The sequence below is a fragment of the Trichomonas vaginalis genome, chromosome III (genome assembly GCF_026262505.1).
Source record: "Trichomonas vaginalis G3 chromosome III, whole genome shotgun sequence".
Taxonomy (NCBI): Eukaryota; Parabasalia; order Trichomonadida; family Trichomonadidae; genus Trichomonas; species Trichomonas vaginalis.
Genome location: NC_067205.1, coordinates 5,582,592 through 5,600,280, shown reverse-complemented (window position 1 = coordinate 5,600,280; position 17,689 = coordinate 5,582,592). Strand labels below are relative to the sequence as shown.

General features: G+C 32.5%; 5 protein-coding genes and 4 pseudogenes across 9 annotated transcripts, besides 4 other annotated features; 3 read left to right on the top strand and 6 right to left on the bottom strand.

Moving 5' to 3' along the window:
- Window positions 1–8,192: part of a mobile genetic element that runs on past the window's edge.
- Window positions 18–1,341, bottom strand: TVAGG3_0647590 (keratin-associated protein family; the record flags this gene model as incomplete). Its single annotated transcript, XM_051241511.1, has 1 exon — window positions 18–1,341. A coding segment is annotated over one exon (1,324 nt), but the record flags the coding sequence as incomplete, so codon positions are not given.
- On the bottom strand, window positions 1,728–2,586 carry TVAGG3_0647580 (annotated as a pseudogene). Its single transcript has one exon. A coding segment is annotated over exon 1 (859 nt).
- TVAGG3_0647570 (uncharacterized protein) lies at window positions 2,925–3,689 on the top strand (the record flags this gene model as incomplete). Its single annotated transcript, XM_051241510.1, has 1 exon — window positions 2,925–3,689. The coding sequence occupies one exon, from the start codon at window positions 2,925–2,927 to the stop codon at window positions 3,687–3,689; it is 765 nt and encodes a 254-aa protein (XP_051088097.1).
- TVAGG3_0647560 lies at window positions 3,943–4,576 on the bottom strand (annotated as a pseudogene). Its single transcript has one exon. A coding segment is annotated over exon 1 (634 nt).
- TVAGG3_0647550 lies at window positions 5,000–5,850 on the bottom strand (annotated as a pseudogene). The gene has a single exon. A coding segment is annotated over exon 1 (851 nt).
- Window positions 5,975–6,779, top strand: TVAGG3_0647540 (annotated as a pseudogene). The gene has a single exon. A coding segment is annotated over exon 1 (805 nt).
- TVAGG3_0647530 (protein of unknown function, DUF4107 family) lies at window positions 7,005–7,396 on the top strand (the record flags this gene model as incomplete). The annotated part of the gene is made up of 1 exon (XM_001324957.2): window positions 7,005–7,396. A coding segment is annotated over one exon (392 nt), but the record flags the coding sequence as incomplete, so codon positions are not given.
- Window positions 8,193–8,698: 506 nt separating the features above from the next.
- TVAGG3_0647510 (uncharacterized protein) lies at window positions 8,699–8,863 on the bottom strand (the record flags this gene model as incomplete). Its single annotated transcript, XM_001324959.1, has 1 exon — window positions 8,699–8,863. The coding sequence occupies one exon, from the start codon at window positions 8,861–8,863 to the stop codon at window positions 8,699–8,701; it is 165 nt and encodes a 54-aa protein (XP_001324994.1).
- Window positions 8,864–9,510: 647 nt separating this feature from the next.
- Window positions 9,511–11,480: a mobile genetic element.
- Window positions 11,481–12,180: 700 nt separating this feature from the next.
- Window positions 12,181–13,220: a mobile genetic element.
- A 471-nt stretch (window positions 13,221–13,691) lies between these two features.
- TVAGG3_0647480 (tricorn protease domain 2 family) lies at window positions 13,692–17,295 on the bottom strand (the record flags this gene model as incomplete). The annotated part of the gene is made up of 1 exon (XM_001324960.1): window positions 13,729–17,280. One exon carries the CDS (start codon window positions 17,278–17,280, stop codon window positions 13,729–13,731), a length of 3,552 nt encoding a protein of 1,183 aa, XP_001324995.1.
- Window positions 17,296–17,472: 177 nt separating this feature from the next.
- Window positions 17,473–17,509: a mobile genetic element.
- The last annotated feature ends 180 nt before the right edge of the window (window positions 17,510–17,689 follow it).

The following is a 17,689-nucleotide window of genomic DNA, read 5'->3' as shown; positions in this document are numbered from 1 at the left end:
TCTAGGCTCAAGCGCGTTCATTGAACGCGGTACCATGCGAATATAGTCACAAAATGGTGGCATATAATCTGCACCCGAGCCTGTTGGATTTGTTGTGAAAGTGTGTGAATGATTTCCTCCTGGTTCAGTTGGTCGAAAAGTCTTTTTTGCTGAATTGTTATAAGATGGAGATAAAACGTCATGGCCAGCTTCATACTCTGAGTTGTATAATGGGTAGTCTCTTAATGAGTGGCTATGGTCGCCAGAAAAGTTTGTAGTTCCTGTATGAGTGTGCGGTGGAAGGTTTGCTTCTTTAATTTTCTTCGAACCTCCTGTTTGCTTTGAATATCTAGCACAGTATAAGAATTTATCTACAATCTGCTTCCACGTACCAAAACCCAGAACTGTTTCTGGATTTGTTGAATTCATTGACGTATAAATAGAACCAACAGGATATAATGTTTGAAGTATTTCATTCTTTAATGTTTGAAGCTCTGTTTTGTCTGCTTTCTTATCATATAAATCTTGAGCAGTGAATTTAACATTATTTTCATCATCCATGACATAAACATTTTTACAGCTAATTTCTTTCTTCGTTGTTATGTTTTCATTCGATGTTAAACCTTGTGGAAAGTTAGGAGATTTATAATATAATGCATCCCCACCAGTTCCGCCAACCGTTCCTTCAATACTTTCTATAGCAACAGTTGAGAAGGAGTTATGTGTATGTTCTTTATCTGCTTTTTTATCTAACATTGCTGGTAGTTCATGTGTTTCAAAGTTTCTGACATGACCTTCAATGTTCATACATTTACTATTTAAGGAGTTTAGTGTATCTTTTACGCTTGTACTTGGATTCTCTAAAGGTGCACTTGAACCAAGGGTATAGTTCAATATTATGTTGTCTGCTCTAACAGTAGTGAAGGATTCATGTGTATGGTTCTTGTCAGCTTTACTATTTAATGTAGCTTGAAGTTCATTTATATCGGAGATATTGTGTTTATGAGATTTCAAAACTTTGTTCGTTGCGTCAAGTTCATCTTTGTCAGCTTTACTTTTAATAGCATCTTCAAAAGTTATTTTTGCCTTAACTCTCAATGTAAATCTTGGTTCAACTAATACACCGTTAACAAAGAAGTATGAAGCATAAATTTCATTGTTATAACCAAATGCTTCTGGTGCTTTACCTGTGTCATACTGTACAGTACAGTGTATGTCATAACCTTTAGCACGAATGTATTTATATCTTCTTTCATTAACATCTTCCGTCTTCACTTTTTCATCCTGTGTTAAATATCCATGGTAGTCCGTTATAATCTGTTCATCTGAACTTATATAATGAACATGGTTTTTATCTGCTTTATTATCTAATTTCTCTTCTATCTCATTTATTTCAAGTTCATGCCTACCACCACCTCCCGAAGAAGTATTTTTCTTCAGCTCTTGAAGAACGTCCACTTCGCCATCTTTGGTGTCAATAATGAGACTTTGAGTTAAAACCTTTCCTGTCTTAATGGATGTTTGTAAAACTTCTTCTTCACCGTGTTCGGGGTCATGGTCGTCATCATATCTTGTGAAATCAGAGATGTTGTCATACATTAAGCATATCTGTCTCAAAAAGTTCTGCTATTTGAAACTGGAACGAAAGATATACAGAACTTTCATCATCTCCTAAAGTCAAGTCTGCTTTCTTAAGTATTTCTTGAATGTATGCAATGAGAACAGAGTACCTTGGAAAATATTCGAACAATATTTCATTTGCCGTTGGTTTTGGTGGTTCTTCTGGAGTTTCTGTTGTTTCAGTTCCTTCTGTAGGTTCTGTTGGAGTTTCTGCATCTCTTGACTTCAATGCTCTTGCTCTCAAAGACCTAAATGTTAGAGCACCAGGTTTTACAAAGGACTTTATATAAATGCTTTAATAGTTCCTGGTAAGTTATTGTTAGCATTAAGTAAGTTCCTTATGCTTCCATCATGTACGTCCATAGCACTATGTAAAAAATCTATACTTTTCTTGTAGTCAGCAATAGACTGACTGTGATTTTTTAAAGATTTGTCAATACCTTTAAGCCAATCTTCATGCATGTCTGATACTGAGCCAAGAATATCATTTGCTTCCTTTAGTGTATTTTGTGCTTCTCGTAAAGTATCCAATCCCGTACGTGCATTGTTTGCTATACGTCTTACAGTATCTATTTGACTCCTTGTTTCTTGCATCCAACCAGATAAAGTTTTAATAGTATCAGAACCATTTGAAATGAAGTTCAAAGCATTTTTAACGTCATCTAAAACTTCTTCACCAAGTACTGCCCATATCTTTCCGATTTGGTATTGAAGAACTCCATATGAAGCAGCTGTTAAACCAGTATTTATAAGGTTCCATATCCATGATTTAGCAGTTTTTCCATCCTTTCCATCTTCACCATCCAAACCGTTTTCGCCTTGAGGTCCTTGTATTCCTTGTATTCCTTGTATTCCTTGTGGTCCTTGAGGTCCGGTGTCACCCTTCTCTCCTTTCAGTTCATCTTTATGTTCGTTATAATATTCTAATGTCATAAGGTGTATATCATTACTGCTACCAGCAACGCCGAGAATTTGTTTCTCATTCATGACTAAATTCTTTAGGCATTTAATGTTGTCGTCAAATCGAAAGCTCTTTAACAATTCAATGAGAACATTTAATACTTTCACTAATGAGGCATCTACTGTAGAATTTATATATTGCACCGTTCCATCATTTATGATGGGAACTTTACTTATTGTAATGAATGGGTCATAAGTGTTAAAAGTATCGAAATCAATGACTTTTTTAGTTTTTCCATCGTCAATGACTAAATCATTGCCTTCAATGGTTAAAGTTGAGTTTTCGTTTACTAGTTCATGTGCTCTTCTTGCTTCATTTGTTTCATACGCATATGCAGCAATAGTCATATTTTAATGAGAATAAAATGTTGTTCTATTTGCAAAGTACAGACCCAAACGAATACGGGACAGTAAAGCTACAAACAAACTTAGGTCTTCAGAATGAAGCGCTTGCTTTCAGAGTTGTTGACTTCAATATTATCGCAACTTTTGTCATAACAGATGAAACAGATTTCATAGAGATTGAAATAGATGACAAAAGAAGTGTTATAACATTTCCTAACAGAGCTGGGTATAGAATAGATAAAATTGCTGGAGTCATAGATACTCTCATAAATGAAGAAACTATTGACAATATAGATGTCGAACTCTCTTCTGAGGGAACATTGAAGTTCAGTTATGCGAAGGAGTTTAAGATAACACGAATGAGTCATAGAGTACAACTTCTTTTGGGTGCATACCATATGACATTTCCTTTGAAAAGTGTTGACAAAACGATTGAGATGAAATCTGTTTCATACGTATGTTATGGTAATTGTTTATACATTGAGTCTAAAATAGCTAATGTCACAGGCATTTCAGGAGTTAATAGTAAAGGTTCAGTAGAATATAAATCCTTCTGTTATGCAGTCAATTCAATGTTCATTCCAAACGTTCCTGTCATAGCAACTCATTTAGGTAAATGGGTTCGCATTAGTCCTCATAATTTGAAAGACATGCAATTCAGACTTGTTGACTTTCAAGGAGAGCCTGTAGAACTGAAGGCACCAGTGCGAATGACTGTTGAAGTTGACTTTTTAGAAAATATTAAATGCAACAGCTTACAAGAGAACTCAGAGCTAAAAATATAAAGTATGAATGTTATGTATTAGGTCATGAACTTTGGTTGTTGCTGTTTGATGAAACAAATGAGTTAGTTATGTCAGTCAAGAGAACAGAAAAATATTGTGTTAGTGAAAACTGCACCAAGTCAATAAGATTAGGTTTGCATTATGAAGATGAGTTCGATACTGTTGAAGAAGTTTTGGATAGATATTACAAATTGCTAACTTGAAATTTTTTGACTGACGGCGCAAAGCGCCAAGACCGAAGGTCCTGACTGCTTTAATTTACTAAAACATATTTCAAACAAAGCTTATATTCTGTTGAAAGTTTTGTATACTCGTTCGAATATTTATACTTAAACTCAACTCCTGTAGTTCCTGGTGTTTCAATGATGCGGATGTTACCTATTTTCATGAATAGTGGAGTTTGACCACAGCATTCGATTTCAGGGTCGAGATAGTCAATGACACATTGTTTCCTTGTTATTCGTGAGATAACATTTTCAAGGTCCTCCTTTGTTAGAATTATTTGGTTCTTACTTATAAGATTTGTCAAAAGCTTCTTATCGTCTTTGAGTAAAATTGTTTGGTATAACTGAAGAAGGTAATGGTCTACGTTATCTGAAGGATTTGTTTGAACATTTGTGTAAGGTTGTCGTTGGCTTCTCTTGAAAGAATTTGGTCCAGTGGTGGATACTCTAACTTAACATCTGATGTAGCGTTAGCGTTTGAAGCTGTGTTTAAATTCACGGCGATGCTCCAATTCGAACCGACTTAAGTTCTGGTTCTTTTTCTTTCAAACACTCTGAACTATAGTTCTTTATGACAATATTGTTTGTCGTTCGTGAGTCAACATTTGATGTTGGTTCAATTGGAACATTAACGGCACCAGCTAAGATGGATTTGCTTCTCATTTCATATAGAATAAAAACCTTTTATATGTATGAAATGAACAATATACTCGACAAGGGTTTGAATGTAAAGCTAACGAATGAAAATATTGTTGAATTCACTGAGACAGGTGCTGTGTATAAAGATGTAGAACTACTGAACAAAAGAGCTAAGGGAAGAAGCAGGAACATGAACAAAGGGTGGAAGCCTATAAAAATTTATGTCAATGATGGCTCAGGAGGTTCAAACATAAAGTATGCAGAAAGTTATAGAGTTTATGCTCTCAAAGGTGAAAAGCCTTCATTTAAGAACAGCTATTCTAACGCATATCCTCAAAAGCTAACGGATGGGGAAGTGGATGATATGAATGACAGCAAAAATATTAACAGAAATGGCGACAGAGATGCATGGAATTTGTTTACCATCAGTCAATTGAAGGTTAAACTTTAAAACAATGTTGGTCGTTCCCATGGAATATTTTTGACTTTAATGGTATTAGTCATGATATGAATCTCAAGGTATGAACGAGGAGAGATGAGAGACTTATATGCTTCCCAAATTTCTTCAAAAGGTAATGTTATACCTGACTGTTTCCAAATGAGTTCAATATCATAGCGTGAGAAACCTTGAAAGATAACGAAGTCAGTTATGAGACGTTTTATGTTTAAAGCTAAAAACCTCCATGTTTGCATAAGTATTGCTACAGTTAAATGGTAATGTCTGACTTTAGTTATGATGTTAGCTAATGGTGAGTCAGGCTTTGACACTAAACCTTTTCCGGCGAAGTCGTCGCAAACGAGCAGAGTGTTTGAAGGATTTTTTGAAGGGGTATTTTGAAAGTTTTGACAGAATGTAGTTTGTAAGTCGTTTCATATCGTAAACTCCTGAGTATTGACGTAAGTGGTGTTTGTCAATAATTCTTTCCATCTCCTCAGAAGTCTTTTGCATTCCTGACTGTATAAATTCAACGATGGCATAATATTTCCTCTTACGTCGAATGTAACGTTGAAGAAATTCAATGAGTTCACTGTCTGGAACTTTAACGACAGAGGCTTGAACTTTTGACATAAATGTTTTCGCTGTTGAGTCCATAGAGTCTGAAGTTGCTGATATAATGATTTGGTCATAATAGAGTCATTTCCTAAACGTTCTGTTATGAGTATATGACGAATGAGGTTAAATGTCTTACCTGAACCCATCTTTCCACAATAGAAATAACACCATTTGAACAGAACTCATAGTCCTTACTGAAAGGAAGAATAAGAGAAGAGTTAAGTTTGTCTGTAGTTTCATTCATGTCTTCATCTACGTCATGTATTAAATGCTTCATTTTATCTCCATTAAAAATGCAAGTCAGAAATATTCAGAACATAGCACCGAGTCTAACTGACAAGAGTATAAAGATATACTATGAACACGTTATGATGAAACCAACCAAAATTCAAGAAAGTCAGTATACTTATGAATATCCAAGACACTGGGTAGAGTATGTAGGAGGTGAGAAAGCTATTGAAATCAGACAGTTCGAAGTATTCCAGCAGGAAGAACAATATTATTGAAGAACTTTAATGTTTTGAGGTATAATGATGAAACAAAGAAGCAAGATAGTTTTCCTGTTGCTGTGTATGTGAACTAGATACAGGAGATGACATGAAAGTTTTTAATACAAAGCTTCAAACGGTAGTGAGAGAACAACTGACTGCGGAAGGACATCCATTACCTTCAGAAGTTACCATAGCATATAATTTTGAAACAAACTCAATAGATTTTAAAGTCATCTCTGCAAAGAAGTCAGGTTTTACATTTAATGAAGCAGATGTATATTCGAATGAAAACTTCAAAGCTATTGCATGGTTAGATAATGACGATTGCTTTAAGAAAATATTTAAATACAGTGACTCAACGATGTCAATAGATGACCTTCGTGGAATGTTACCATCGACGTTTACAGTAGAAGGTTCAGCAGGATTGCTTACAAGATTGTCAATTGGTGGTATTTGGTCTCGTGAGAACATTGTTATAAAATCCAGTATAAGTGAATTTGCTGAAGAATCTATATTATGTCTTTCAAACTACATGTATTCGCCGCCGAAGCATTATAGTATAACAAACTTTGTCAGTAAGTTTAACATAAGACTTGTCGAACCTTCTTCAATGAAAGATGTTGTGCTACCTAAAGATGGAAAGGATGGACTCATTATTGAGATGATTTTAATAGCATATTAAATGAGCTTGTTCTTGAAGGTCATTCATGATGAAATAACTGTTGTAGAAGATGTTAGCAATTGTTCAGACATTTTGAAGCGTATAGATGATATAAGAAATAAGTTAGATAGACCGCAACGCGGTGAGGGCGAAGCCCGTGAGAACGCTTATGTTTCATTGACTTTCTCCAGTAACGAGAACTTTTATGAGATAATATTGAAGAGAGATGATTTTAATATGGTGTAAATGGTAGCTTGGGCAGCTTTAGGCGCAATGGGAACAAAAGCATTAGCATTTGGAGCAAAAGCACTTGGAGCTTATGACGCAGTAAATAAAATGAGTGGAGGAAGGGTTTCGAAGACATTAGATGCAAATAAAGGGAAGATTGGAGGCTGGGTTGCAAAGAAGTTAAGATTAAATAAAATAGGGCTCATAAATAAAGCATCCAATTTGGTTGCGACTGAGTCAGAAAATGCTTTAGGAAAGGACGATGAGTTTGCAAAACACGCAAAAGACTTTAATGACCAGATGAAAGGTGAAACAATGCATTTAAATAGAGTCGATGGAACTAAAGAAAATTTTTCTTCTCCACCAGCGGTTTATCCATACGGACCTTATGGAATGTATGGAAACCCTTATGAACGACCATTTGACCCATTGACTGGTGGAAGTAATTGGTATCATTATGGACGAAGAAGAAAGACAGTCAAGTTGGAGACAGACGTGAAGAAAGCAACTAAAAAGAAACCAAGGAAGAGAGTTATAAAGCAATGAATTCAACAGGGTGAAAAAACAGGTGAGAAAACGGGTGAGATCTCACCACTTCACCTAAATTTATTTTTGTGCTATGTTTTCATACGTGTGAGGGTGGTGATATCATTAATTTTTAAGTTTATTTTTTATTTTATTTTTTATTTTATTTTTATATAAATGACGAAAACTATTGAGATAACAAACTACAACGGTCATGAGTTCAAGAATTTGTTCTTCGTTCCTCGTGAAAATACATTCTATCAGATACGAGGGAGAAAGGGTAAAGTTAGTTTGAGCGTTTATGACTACAAGCATAATGGAAAGTTTATACAAGCATATGATACAAACGGTAAGCGTGTTTCATTAGCTTTGTCAAAACTTACAGGTATAAACTATGACAGTGATTTTGACCTATATGAAGAAGAAAGTGAGTCAGAAGATTATGAGCTGTTATATGAAGCACAGCAATGGGAGGAGTTGCAATACTTTTGTAAGTGAGAACGTTTATTTTTTTACATTAGTGAGGTGAAGTGGTTGGTGGCTTTGTAAATATTTAAGGTTAAGTTAGTGTTGTCGTTTGTATTGTAAAATATACGTTAATGGTTTCGTAAAGTGTCAAATTCACATATCATGGGTAAGGAGGCGCGCAGTGCCGCCGTACCCTTGATATGTATACTAACTTGCGTAACTTGGAATAATGACTTTTCCGGAAATTGAAATTCCATTAATAGGTGCATTGGCACGTTTATTATTAGATATGCCAATTTGGCATGTATCATTATCAATTGGTTCGAAATAAAACTGTTGATATTCAAATTTGACTAACTTTCATTCGATTTCATTAAAAAAAATAAACTTGATTCAATATAAGATTCTCATAAACATCATTCTAATATGTATAGAATTTTTAATTGGGTATCAAGACTGCTTCATATTTTTTATGATTTTGAAAATGAATTTCTGTTTAAAAACTATAGAGCAAGGATTTTATGTGTCATGCCCTGTATTTATAAATCTATAATATATCTTAAAAAACTTTGAAGTTTTCAAGAAATTAATTCATGATTTCTTATCGTTTATTCAATAAAATTTTTCTCAACATATACCTAAGTCTAATAATCAAATTTTTTAAAAAGATCAAAATTTCAAATGTTATAGAAAAATTAACAAAAAGAAAAGAAGAAATGTTATACAACGGAAGGTAATGTTATAAATGAAATAAGTTGTGAAAAACTAAAACCTGATATGCCGCAGCCACGAATTTTAATATTTTCGTTATCAATATTATCTAACAATGTGATTTTGATAACACCATTTCCAAATCTGACTCCATTCTTAGTTGATGCTTTCATCAAAAAATATTCTCTCTTGTACTGATATCCATCTGGTTTAAAAGAAGTCGAAGTTAAAACATATCCTGAACCTCCTGCAGCACTTAATCCTAATTTTCCAGATGCAGCTCCTCCATACCAACCTCCTCCACCCCCTGGGCCAGCAGTATCAGTTGATGTTCCAGTACATGATCCCCCTTCTCCAAATTTTGCAGTTGTGCGAGAACCATATTTTAATCCACCTGGATTTATCTGAGTTCCACCATAGGCTGCATATTCAGCATAACTATGAAGGTACAATCCATCTCCCCCTTGGTATCCACCTCCTGAACCTCCCAAAAAATTTCTACCTATACATATTTTATCTATGTCAAAGTATCCTGACCCCCCCCCTCCACCACCTGCAACAATTATTCGATTGAATGGTGAATCTTTTTCAAGGCGAATATCACTTGCACCACCTCCACCGCCTCCATATGAAGAACTAGAATAATATCCAAATCCACCTCCATTAAATCCTCCAATTTGTCTGTCATTTTTTTCCTCTGCAGTTCCTTTTCCACCAATATATAAAAATCCTTTTGTTTCGTTTTTTAGTGAAAGGATGCCTTTTGAATATCCTCCTGGGCCACCATTAACATTATGACCTCCTCCTTGTGCTCCCCAGAGAGTATATAAGAATTTCCGAAAAAGTGACACCCAAAAAGTGACACCTTCAATAGGGAGTAACACTTAAAAAGTGACAATTTAAAATTCACAATAAATAAAAATAATAAATTTTTTAGTCTATTAAATTATTCTTTTCTTTGAAATCATCTAAAAATTCTTCGAAATGTTCTAAAATATAATCTGGAGAATTATAACAAAATTCATTAATTTCTAACATATACGTATCTAACAATTCATTTGGAATTTCAAACGATCTTAAATATGTAATTGAATTTTGTATCTTCTCATTTATTTGAGAAAGTTTTTCTTCAGCATTTTCCAATAAAAATCTTAATGGATTCAAATTGGCTTCTTGATTCTGAACAAAATTTAATACTTGGTATAAACGTGATTGAACTTCTCTTTTCAATTTTGTTTTATAATCTGTCAATCGAGGCTCGCGAATTCTAATTGAAGGAATAAAACCTATTTGAAGTAAATTGTTTTTAATACGATAAAAGTAATTGGGTGCAACTTCTTCTAAAAGATTTTTGACAAAAACATCAATTCTTTGATTTTTAACGCAGCCAAAATCGTGATATTTTATCTTTTTAAATAAAGATTCAGAAACGTTATTCACAACGGTTAATTCATTTGGTCTGGCAGCGGCTATCCACATCATAGCCAACAATTCCTTATACAAATTCAAAAACTTGGTGCAATCAGAAACTGATTGCACCCAAGTTTTTTGAACTTCTTGAGGGAATTAAAGGGTGAGAGATTTATAGTCTATCTATTATCTCCCACCCTCTAATTCCCTCCCTGACAGCGGGAAATTTTGTCTGAATGTTAAACTATTCAGACAAAGTTTCCCACTGTTGCGAAGGAATTGTTGGCTATGATGTACTGATTCATGATCAGTACATCATAGCCAACAATTCCTTATATAAAGTTCAAAAACTTGGTGCAATCAGAACTGATTGCACCCAAGTTTTTGAAACTTTCTTGAGGGAATGGAAGAGTAAGAGGTATACATTATGAATATATACCTCTTACCCTTCCATTCCCTCTCTGACAGCGGGAAACTTTGTCTGAATGTTAAACTATTCAGACAAAGTTTCCCAGCTGTCAGCGAAAGAATTGTTCCATCTGGTGCATAGAGTGTGAATCTATGCACCAAATGGAGCAAACCCTCGCGAAATTGCCAAAACTTGCGTCGCATTTCAAAGATTGCGACCCAAATTTTGGCGATTTCTAGTAGAGATGGAGTATTTTGAGTCACTGACCTATATGCAGTGGCTCAAAGGGCTCCATCTCTACTTTGAAGCAAGGAAACTTTCCTCGAAATTTGATAATTTGAAGAAAGTTTTCAAGCAATTAACAAAGGATTACTCGCTATGAGGTAAAAAATTCTAGATTTTCACCTCATAGCGAGAGCTTCCCTTTCATTGCTTGAAAACTTTCCCCAGCTTCAAAATTGGGGAAAGGGCTGTAAAGTCGACTCCGATACCAGCAGGTACCAGAGTATTTAAAAGAGAAGCCCTCGTACGAGTTTCTATGAAGACCTTCTCATTCAAGAAGATCTTAATAGAAAATCGTACGAGGGCATTGGAAACTCGCGTCTGGTACATGTTGGTACCAGAGTGTTTGAGATTTGAAGACTCTGGTACTAACATGTACCAGAATTTATGATGAATTTAAGATGGACCATTATAAAATGGTAGCGGTTTGTTTCAAAAAATTTTAGATGAGATTTGCATAGATATAGATTATATGATTTATACATATGAAAAATAATATATAAAAATATAATTTTGAGATAATTATGTAAATAATATTTTAAATATTTGAATTTGAGGTATAATTTTATAGTAAAATATATTATAAAGAGTATTTATATAAATATTGTAAAATAATATAAGTAATAAAAATTGAGACCCCCTCCCTGTTTTTGATGTTTTGTCACTTTTTCGGTAATTCTTATTGTTTCGCTCCCCAGACTTCAAGTAAATATCTGCCTGGTGGAAAATTGACTTCATATGGGGTGCAATCATATGTGGATTTGCATGGATATTCAAATGTGTATTCGTTGTCGTTATCAATATATACATTATTTTCTCCTTTGGATGTGGTTGAAAGGTTGAATGTAAGTGGCAATTTTAATAATTAGAAAAGAAATGGGAAAAAACACAGTTAAAAAATAAATAATATTTATTCAAATAAGTAAATTGGTAACAAAATGGGTTAAAATTTAAGCAAATCATCTTATAATTTTTGAATTCGATAAAAAAACTATTTGTCAGTACTTCTTTTCTTGGTCATAAGAATACCTATGAACATGTGTTGGCCTGATTTTCGATGAATTTCGATATTTCCCTTCAAAAAATTAATTAAATTCCCATCATATGTCGGAAATTGAATTTCATTCAATTTCCGACATATGATGAAATACTTGAAGAATTTTCAATTTTTAGCCTCTTTTAAATTGAATGTAATTCAATTTTTGAGGCGGCTCATTGAAAATCCGTCAAGTATTTATTCATAAAAAAATTCAATTATTTGCGAGCGGATCCGAAATAAATGTTTTTTCCAAATTTAGCAAAGTATACTATTTCTAACATTTTTGAGTAAACATTTCAACAATATATGTATTGCAAAATTCAAATTCAAGAAATTCGGAATGATTTTAAGGGTGCACACGAGAGGATCATGTAAACTTCAGAATTTAGAACCTTATTTTTAGGCATTATCTTGGCTACCTATTTAGGCTCGAAAAGCAAAAAATATCAAAAAATACAACTTGAGTCCATTATGACCCTTTCATGGAGGTAGTTTTTATCCGCTAGTATTTTCCCTTTGAATCTCTTTACAATTCGAAATCAAATTCAAACCTCAGTAGAAGAAAGGAAGAATCGACTTACTACGGTTGTAATACGAATAAATACATATATTTAATTATTTTTATTTACATAATAATTGTTTGAAGCTCATATTCCATCAAATTTTTAAATAAAAACATTAAACTGTTGAAAATGTTCATATATTTTAATAGGGTTTTGGCACTTTATTGAGGAATTACTACATACATAGTCGAACTGAACTTGATATTTTGAAATTTAAATTATTTATCAAAATTAAAATTTAACTTGAAATTTATAATTATTTAGTCATATTTTGCATAATTCTAAGTAGATTTTGTAAAAAATCAAGAAAGAAAAATTTTCACGTGCTTTATTTTTTCTTTTTTATAATAATACATATTATTATATAATTAACATATTCATAATGTTTCACCCTTTCAAAAATATAATCCTCCTCCTCTCAAATAAACGTACATACGGGTGGCCTCTTTTTTCAAAAAATTAAAATTTGAAATTTTGGGCTCAAATATTAGAGATTTTTCAACCTTCAACGATATATGTTGTCTATATCAGACCTCCTTTCTTTTTGATACTTAACATTGTTCCTAAATCTTAGCCGTTAAGGCTGTTCTGAAAATATTTTTTTTTCGAAAAAATTCGAAAAAAATTCTTAAAATTCAAAAATCCCTTAATTCCTGAGGATTTTGGAAAAAAGTTTTTACATGAACATGTGTATATTATATGAAGTATATTGATAAGGTAAAAATCAAATTTTATTGCATATTCATCGAGAAAATAAACTAACGAATCCCTCAAAATTGAGAGGGTAATCCTCCTCCTCTCAAATAAACGTACATACGGGTGCACCCTTAAATGTAATACAAAATTATTTAATAATATAAGTAAATTGATAGCAATGCAATCTAATTTTTGAGCAAATCAACTTGGTAATTGGGATTCGATAAAAAAGCATTTGTCCGGCTCTCGTTTTTTGATTTTGCTAATGATCTGGAGTAATTGCGGATCTGATTGATTTTTAGGCAAGATTAAAACATTGATTGTTGAAAGATAGCAAATATTTCCTTCAAAAAAAATTCTTAATTTTGAATTCAATTCAATTAATTGAGAATGAATCCGAAACGTTGAATCAAAAAAAATTATTATCGTCCAAGATTATAATCTTCAAACCGATGATTATTATTGCTTTGATTCGTGTTCTGTTTGGTATTAGAAGCAAAATTTTTGGATAATATTGCTCCTTCCAGACAAAAAGTTGGAATAATGTGAATCTTGAACGAAAGCAATAAATTTGATGAAATAAAAATGTGTATGTGATTAAATTAAAGAAAACAACAAACAAAATATATTTTTACATAATTAAAAATTAAAATTAGCAATTTCATCTCTTATACGCTTCATAACTTGCTCAGTGTGATCAGCAATCTTAACTTTTCTCATTGGTGAGCGAACTTCTAATATCTTGAGCATTCGTTGTGTTCGTTCGTCAAGTAATTTAACTGGTATTGGTTTCATTTCTTCATGAGGTCCAAAATTCATTATTCTAAGAAGTGGATAATTTGGTCTTGGGGGAGGTTCTACTGATGATGCTCGTGATGATGTCTTCTTAACTTTCACCTTTGAATATGTACTGAACGCTTTGTGTTTATCAGATGGAAGATAAAGATTAACATCAGGAGAATTCTCGGATTTCCTTGAGCTTTGATCCAATCTTCCTTTAGGAAGAAGAGAATTCTTTATTGATGTAGAACTAGCTCTTGATGTATTTGATACTGAGTTTCTCCTTGACTTGTTTGATGTTGAACTACTCTTTGATGAATTTGATACTGATGAAGATCGTCTTGATTTTCTTGATCTTCGAGCACTTTTAATCTCATCTTCATTACACTGTATATCAACATCTGTTAGTTCTGGTGGACGAACTGGATGTTCATAGTTAATTAATGAAGATCCTTGTGTTGTTAAGAAACCATCATCTGCATTTGTTTCAACTTTGGAAATTGTTGTATTCCCTTCTTCTTTATTATTATTAAGTTGATCAATACTTTGAGGACTGAGAGATGTTTCTTCTTCTTTTCTTTTCTTGGCATTTTTAAGGAATTTATTTCTTGGTGACTTTTTAAGACTCTTTCTTCCTGAATTATCATTATTCTTCCTTGAAATTCTTCTTCGAATTGAATCTCCGGTATCTGACTGAGGTTCATCAACTTGTTTTTGATTTGTTTCTGTTTTATTATTTACATCAACAGATTTTGACTGTTTCCTTCCTTTCTTCTTAGACTTCTTATTACTCTTCTTCGATCTAGATGAATCTAATTCTCCTTGTTTATTATTACTATCAAACATTTGAAAAGCCGCTTTCCTTCTTTCATTGACGTCTTCTGGATTTAATGGTTCACTCTTGAGTAATTTAAGACCAGTTTGTGAATTGAATGATTTAATAACTGGTCCATCATTAAGAAGAAATGCTTTCGGAAAAACTAAGTTGCTTCCTGCTTGTGGAACACCAAATTTTCTTGATTTCCTGCTTCCTTGTGTTTGTTCTGATTCATTTGATAAAACACTTACACCATGATATGTAATGCTGTTGAAACTTGGTGATGCAGTGATGTATGTTTGTTTCGGCTTAGGTTTCCATGTTCCATCCCATTTCCTTGATTCAACAAAGAAACTTTTTGGAAAATCATCCTGATCTACAACTAATTCATCAAATGGATTATAAACAATGTTGACAAAGTATTGACTCTTTGTGTTATGAACTTGTCTCTTGTTTTCCTCTTTAAAATCATCAACTTTCTTTGATTTTACAAGTTGAAACGTTTTACTTGTATATTGTGAATCATTTATCTTCTCCTTTCTCTTTTTATGTTCTTCCTTGAGTTCTTTTTCTATGATTTTGTTCTTTCTGAGGTCAAAATGATCTAAATCTGTTTTAATTTTTGGTAATTCTGAATTAAAAACATGAGATGAGTCGATTAAGAAGAGGGATTCAAATGCACTTATAATAATTGTTCCTTCTCCATCAAAAAACGCAGCTGCTGTAACTTGAAATGGAAATGAAAACATTGAAATTAAATCGAAAGACTCTGAATATACGTATATTTCTCCATTTGATAAGAAACATAGTATTGCATTTCTAGTTGGACAATAATCTATCTTTAATATCTCGATTTTTTCTGATAAATCACTAATTGCGGTGTGAGGATTGATTTTATTAATTACATCTAATTGTGGTACTGTCCTTATCTCTAATGTTGCATCTGATAATGCACATACCATTGTATCTTGATCAATCATCAAAAGATTTATAATATTTGGAGCAACTTTATGTTGGAGAACTCTTCTTGTCTTAATATCAAATAAATACAACTCTCTACGTGTTGCAATGATAATAATATTAAGATTATAGCATGCTGTTGCAGTAACTAATTCATTAATTCCAAGATATAAATTTTCTGTGATTTCATTTGTATTGATATCGAATATATGGCAATGTGATGTCTTCTGGATGATCATTGCTTCATTCTCTGAAATTTGAACTAATGCAGCATTTTTATTTGGAGGAATTTGTAAAAAATCAAACTTGTATTCAGACAAATCTCTTTTGATTGTAGAGTTGAACATTTCTAAAACCTTTTCATTTGAGATTTTCTCAGAAGAACTTGAGACTGTGATCAGATTTTCATTTATTAGGAAAAGGAACTTTTCTACTTTGTCTGATTTAATATAATCCTTTCCATCTATTAAAACATCGCGAAAATATATGTATTTCTCGATAGGTTTTGCATAATCTTTTGATTCAATTCCAAAAACTGATGATTTTTCAACTGGATCAAATATAGAAAATGCTCCATCTATTGTAAAATTTATAATGCAAGCTGATTCACTTAACGATGGCTTTCTTTGAAGGTTAACTGTCCAAGATGAGCCAGAAAAGTAGGATTTTATGAATATATTAATATCATATAGTATAACATTCAGATTTGTTAGTATAAACAATATGTTTCCAAAAGAAAAAACTTGACGAGGAACGTCATCAATTTGATATTGAGCAATAACTGATAAACTTCTAATGCAGTATATCACAATCAATCCTGTACACGATACACAAACGATCATATTCTTATCAAACATGCAACAATATATAATTGTTGAATCTATAATGTGATATTTGGAAGAACCTGTTACAACTGAGTATTTTGACTGTGTGATTGTTGTGTTTCCGTTTTCTTCAGCTAATGCTATTAGATCTGAGTCTGGATAATATGAAACGTATGAAATTGGAGTTGTTGTAATATTTATTAGACTATTTATCAGTTCTCCATCATAATTATGGATGTAAATTGAATTACCTAGCCATACTATTATGTATTCTAAAGAAAATATCGGAATTGGATGTCTTTTTATTGAAAATAATTCTGATTCGTACTTTTCGCAGATTTTCGTAAATTCAAATGTTTCTGGTTGAGGCGTAGAGTGTGAAACAGAGAATGGAGAAACAACTTTTGTAAACATCACTCCTTGACCTGAAGTAATTAACGTAGATGATTTTGGAAAGTAAAATAAATTGGTGATGATCTTATTTGAGAATGGCAGATTGTGTACAACAAGTTTGTATGGTGGTTTTACTTTGATGAAGTGTAATTGAGTTGAATTTTCGACGTATGCAATAATTTGATTAAATTCTGGTATGTATCCGAGCCCAATACATGATAGAAACATTTGGTGATAGAGTTTTGTAGGCGACCAAATCATTAGATATGTTCCATCTGAAGAAGCATACATATCATCTTTTAATTTGCAAATACAACGAATTCTCTTTTTATGATGTTGCATGCATTTTTGGGACTTCATGCCGAATTCTAAAATATTAGGTCCTAAATTTCCAGAATTCTCCTTGAAGTCCCCCATTTTTCAACAAAATTCAAGCGTGCGTTTATAAATTTTCGTTGAAAAAAGTATTCAAAATTAAAGAGTTTTAAAATGATATAACAAATCATTTTTATATGGAAAAAAATGGTATAAAATATTGTCACTTTTTATCAAAACTTCGGATTCTAAACTCAATTTCGAACGTTTTGAGATTTAAAGATTGGACAATTGTAATAAACAGAAATTCATCAAAAGTGACAGCTCTCAATTTTTTGACATTTGTAAATTCTAAATTGAATGAGAAAAATGAAATAATACTAAGCATAATACAATATTCTAGATTTAATTATAATTAGGGAAAAGTTAGTTTTGAGAGTACTTTTCATAGGCATATAGAATGAAATCTTCTGAAAAATAATATCACATAAACTCATATTATTTTCTAATA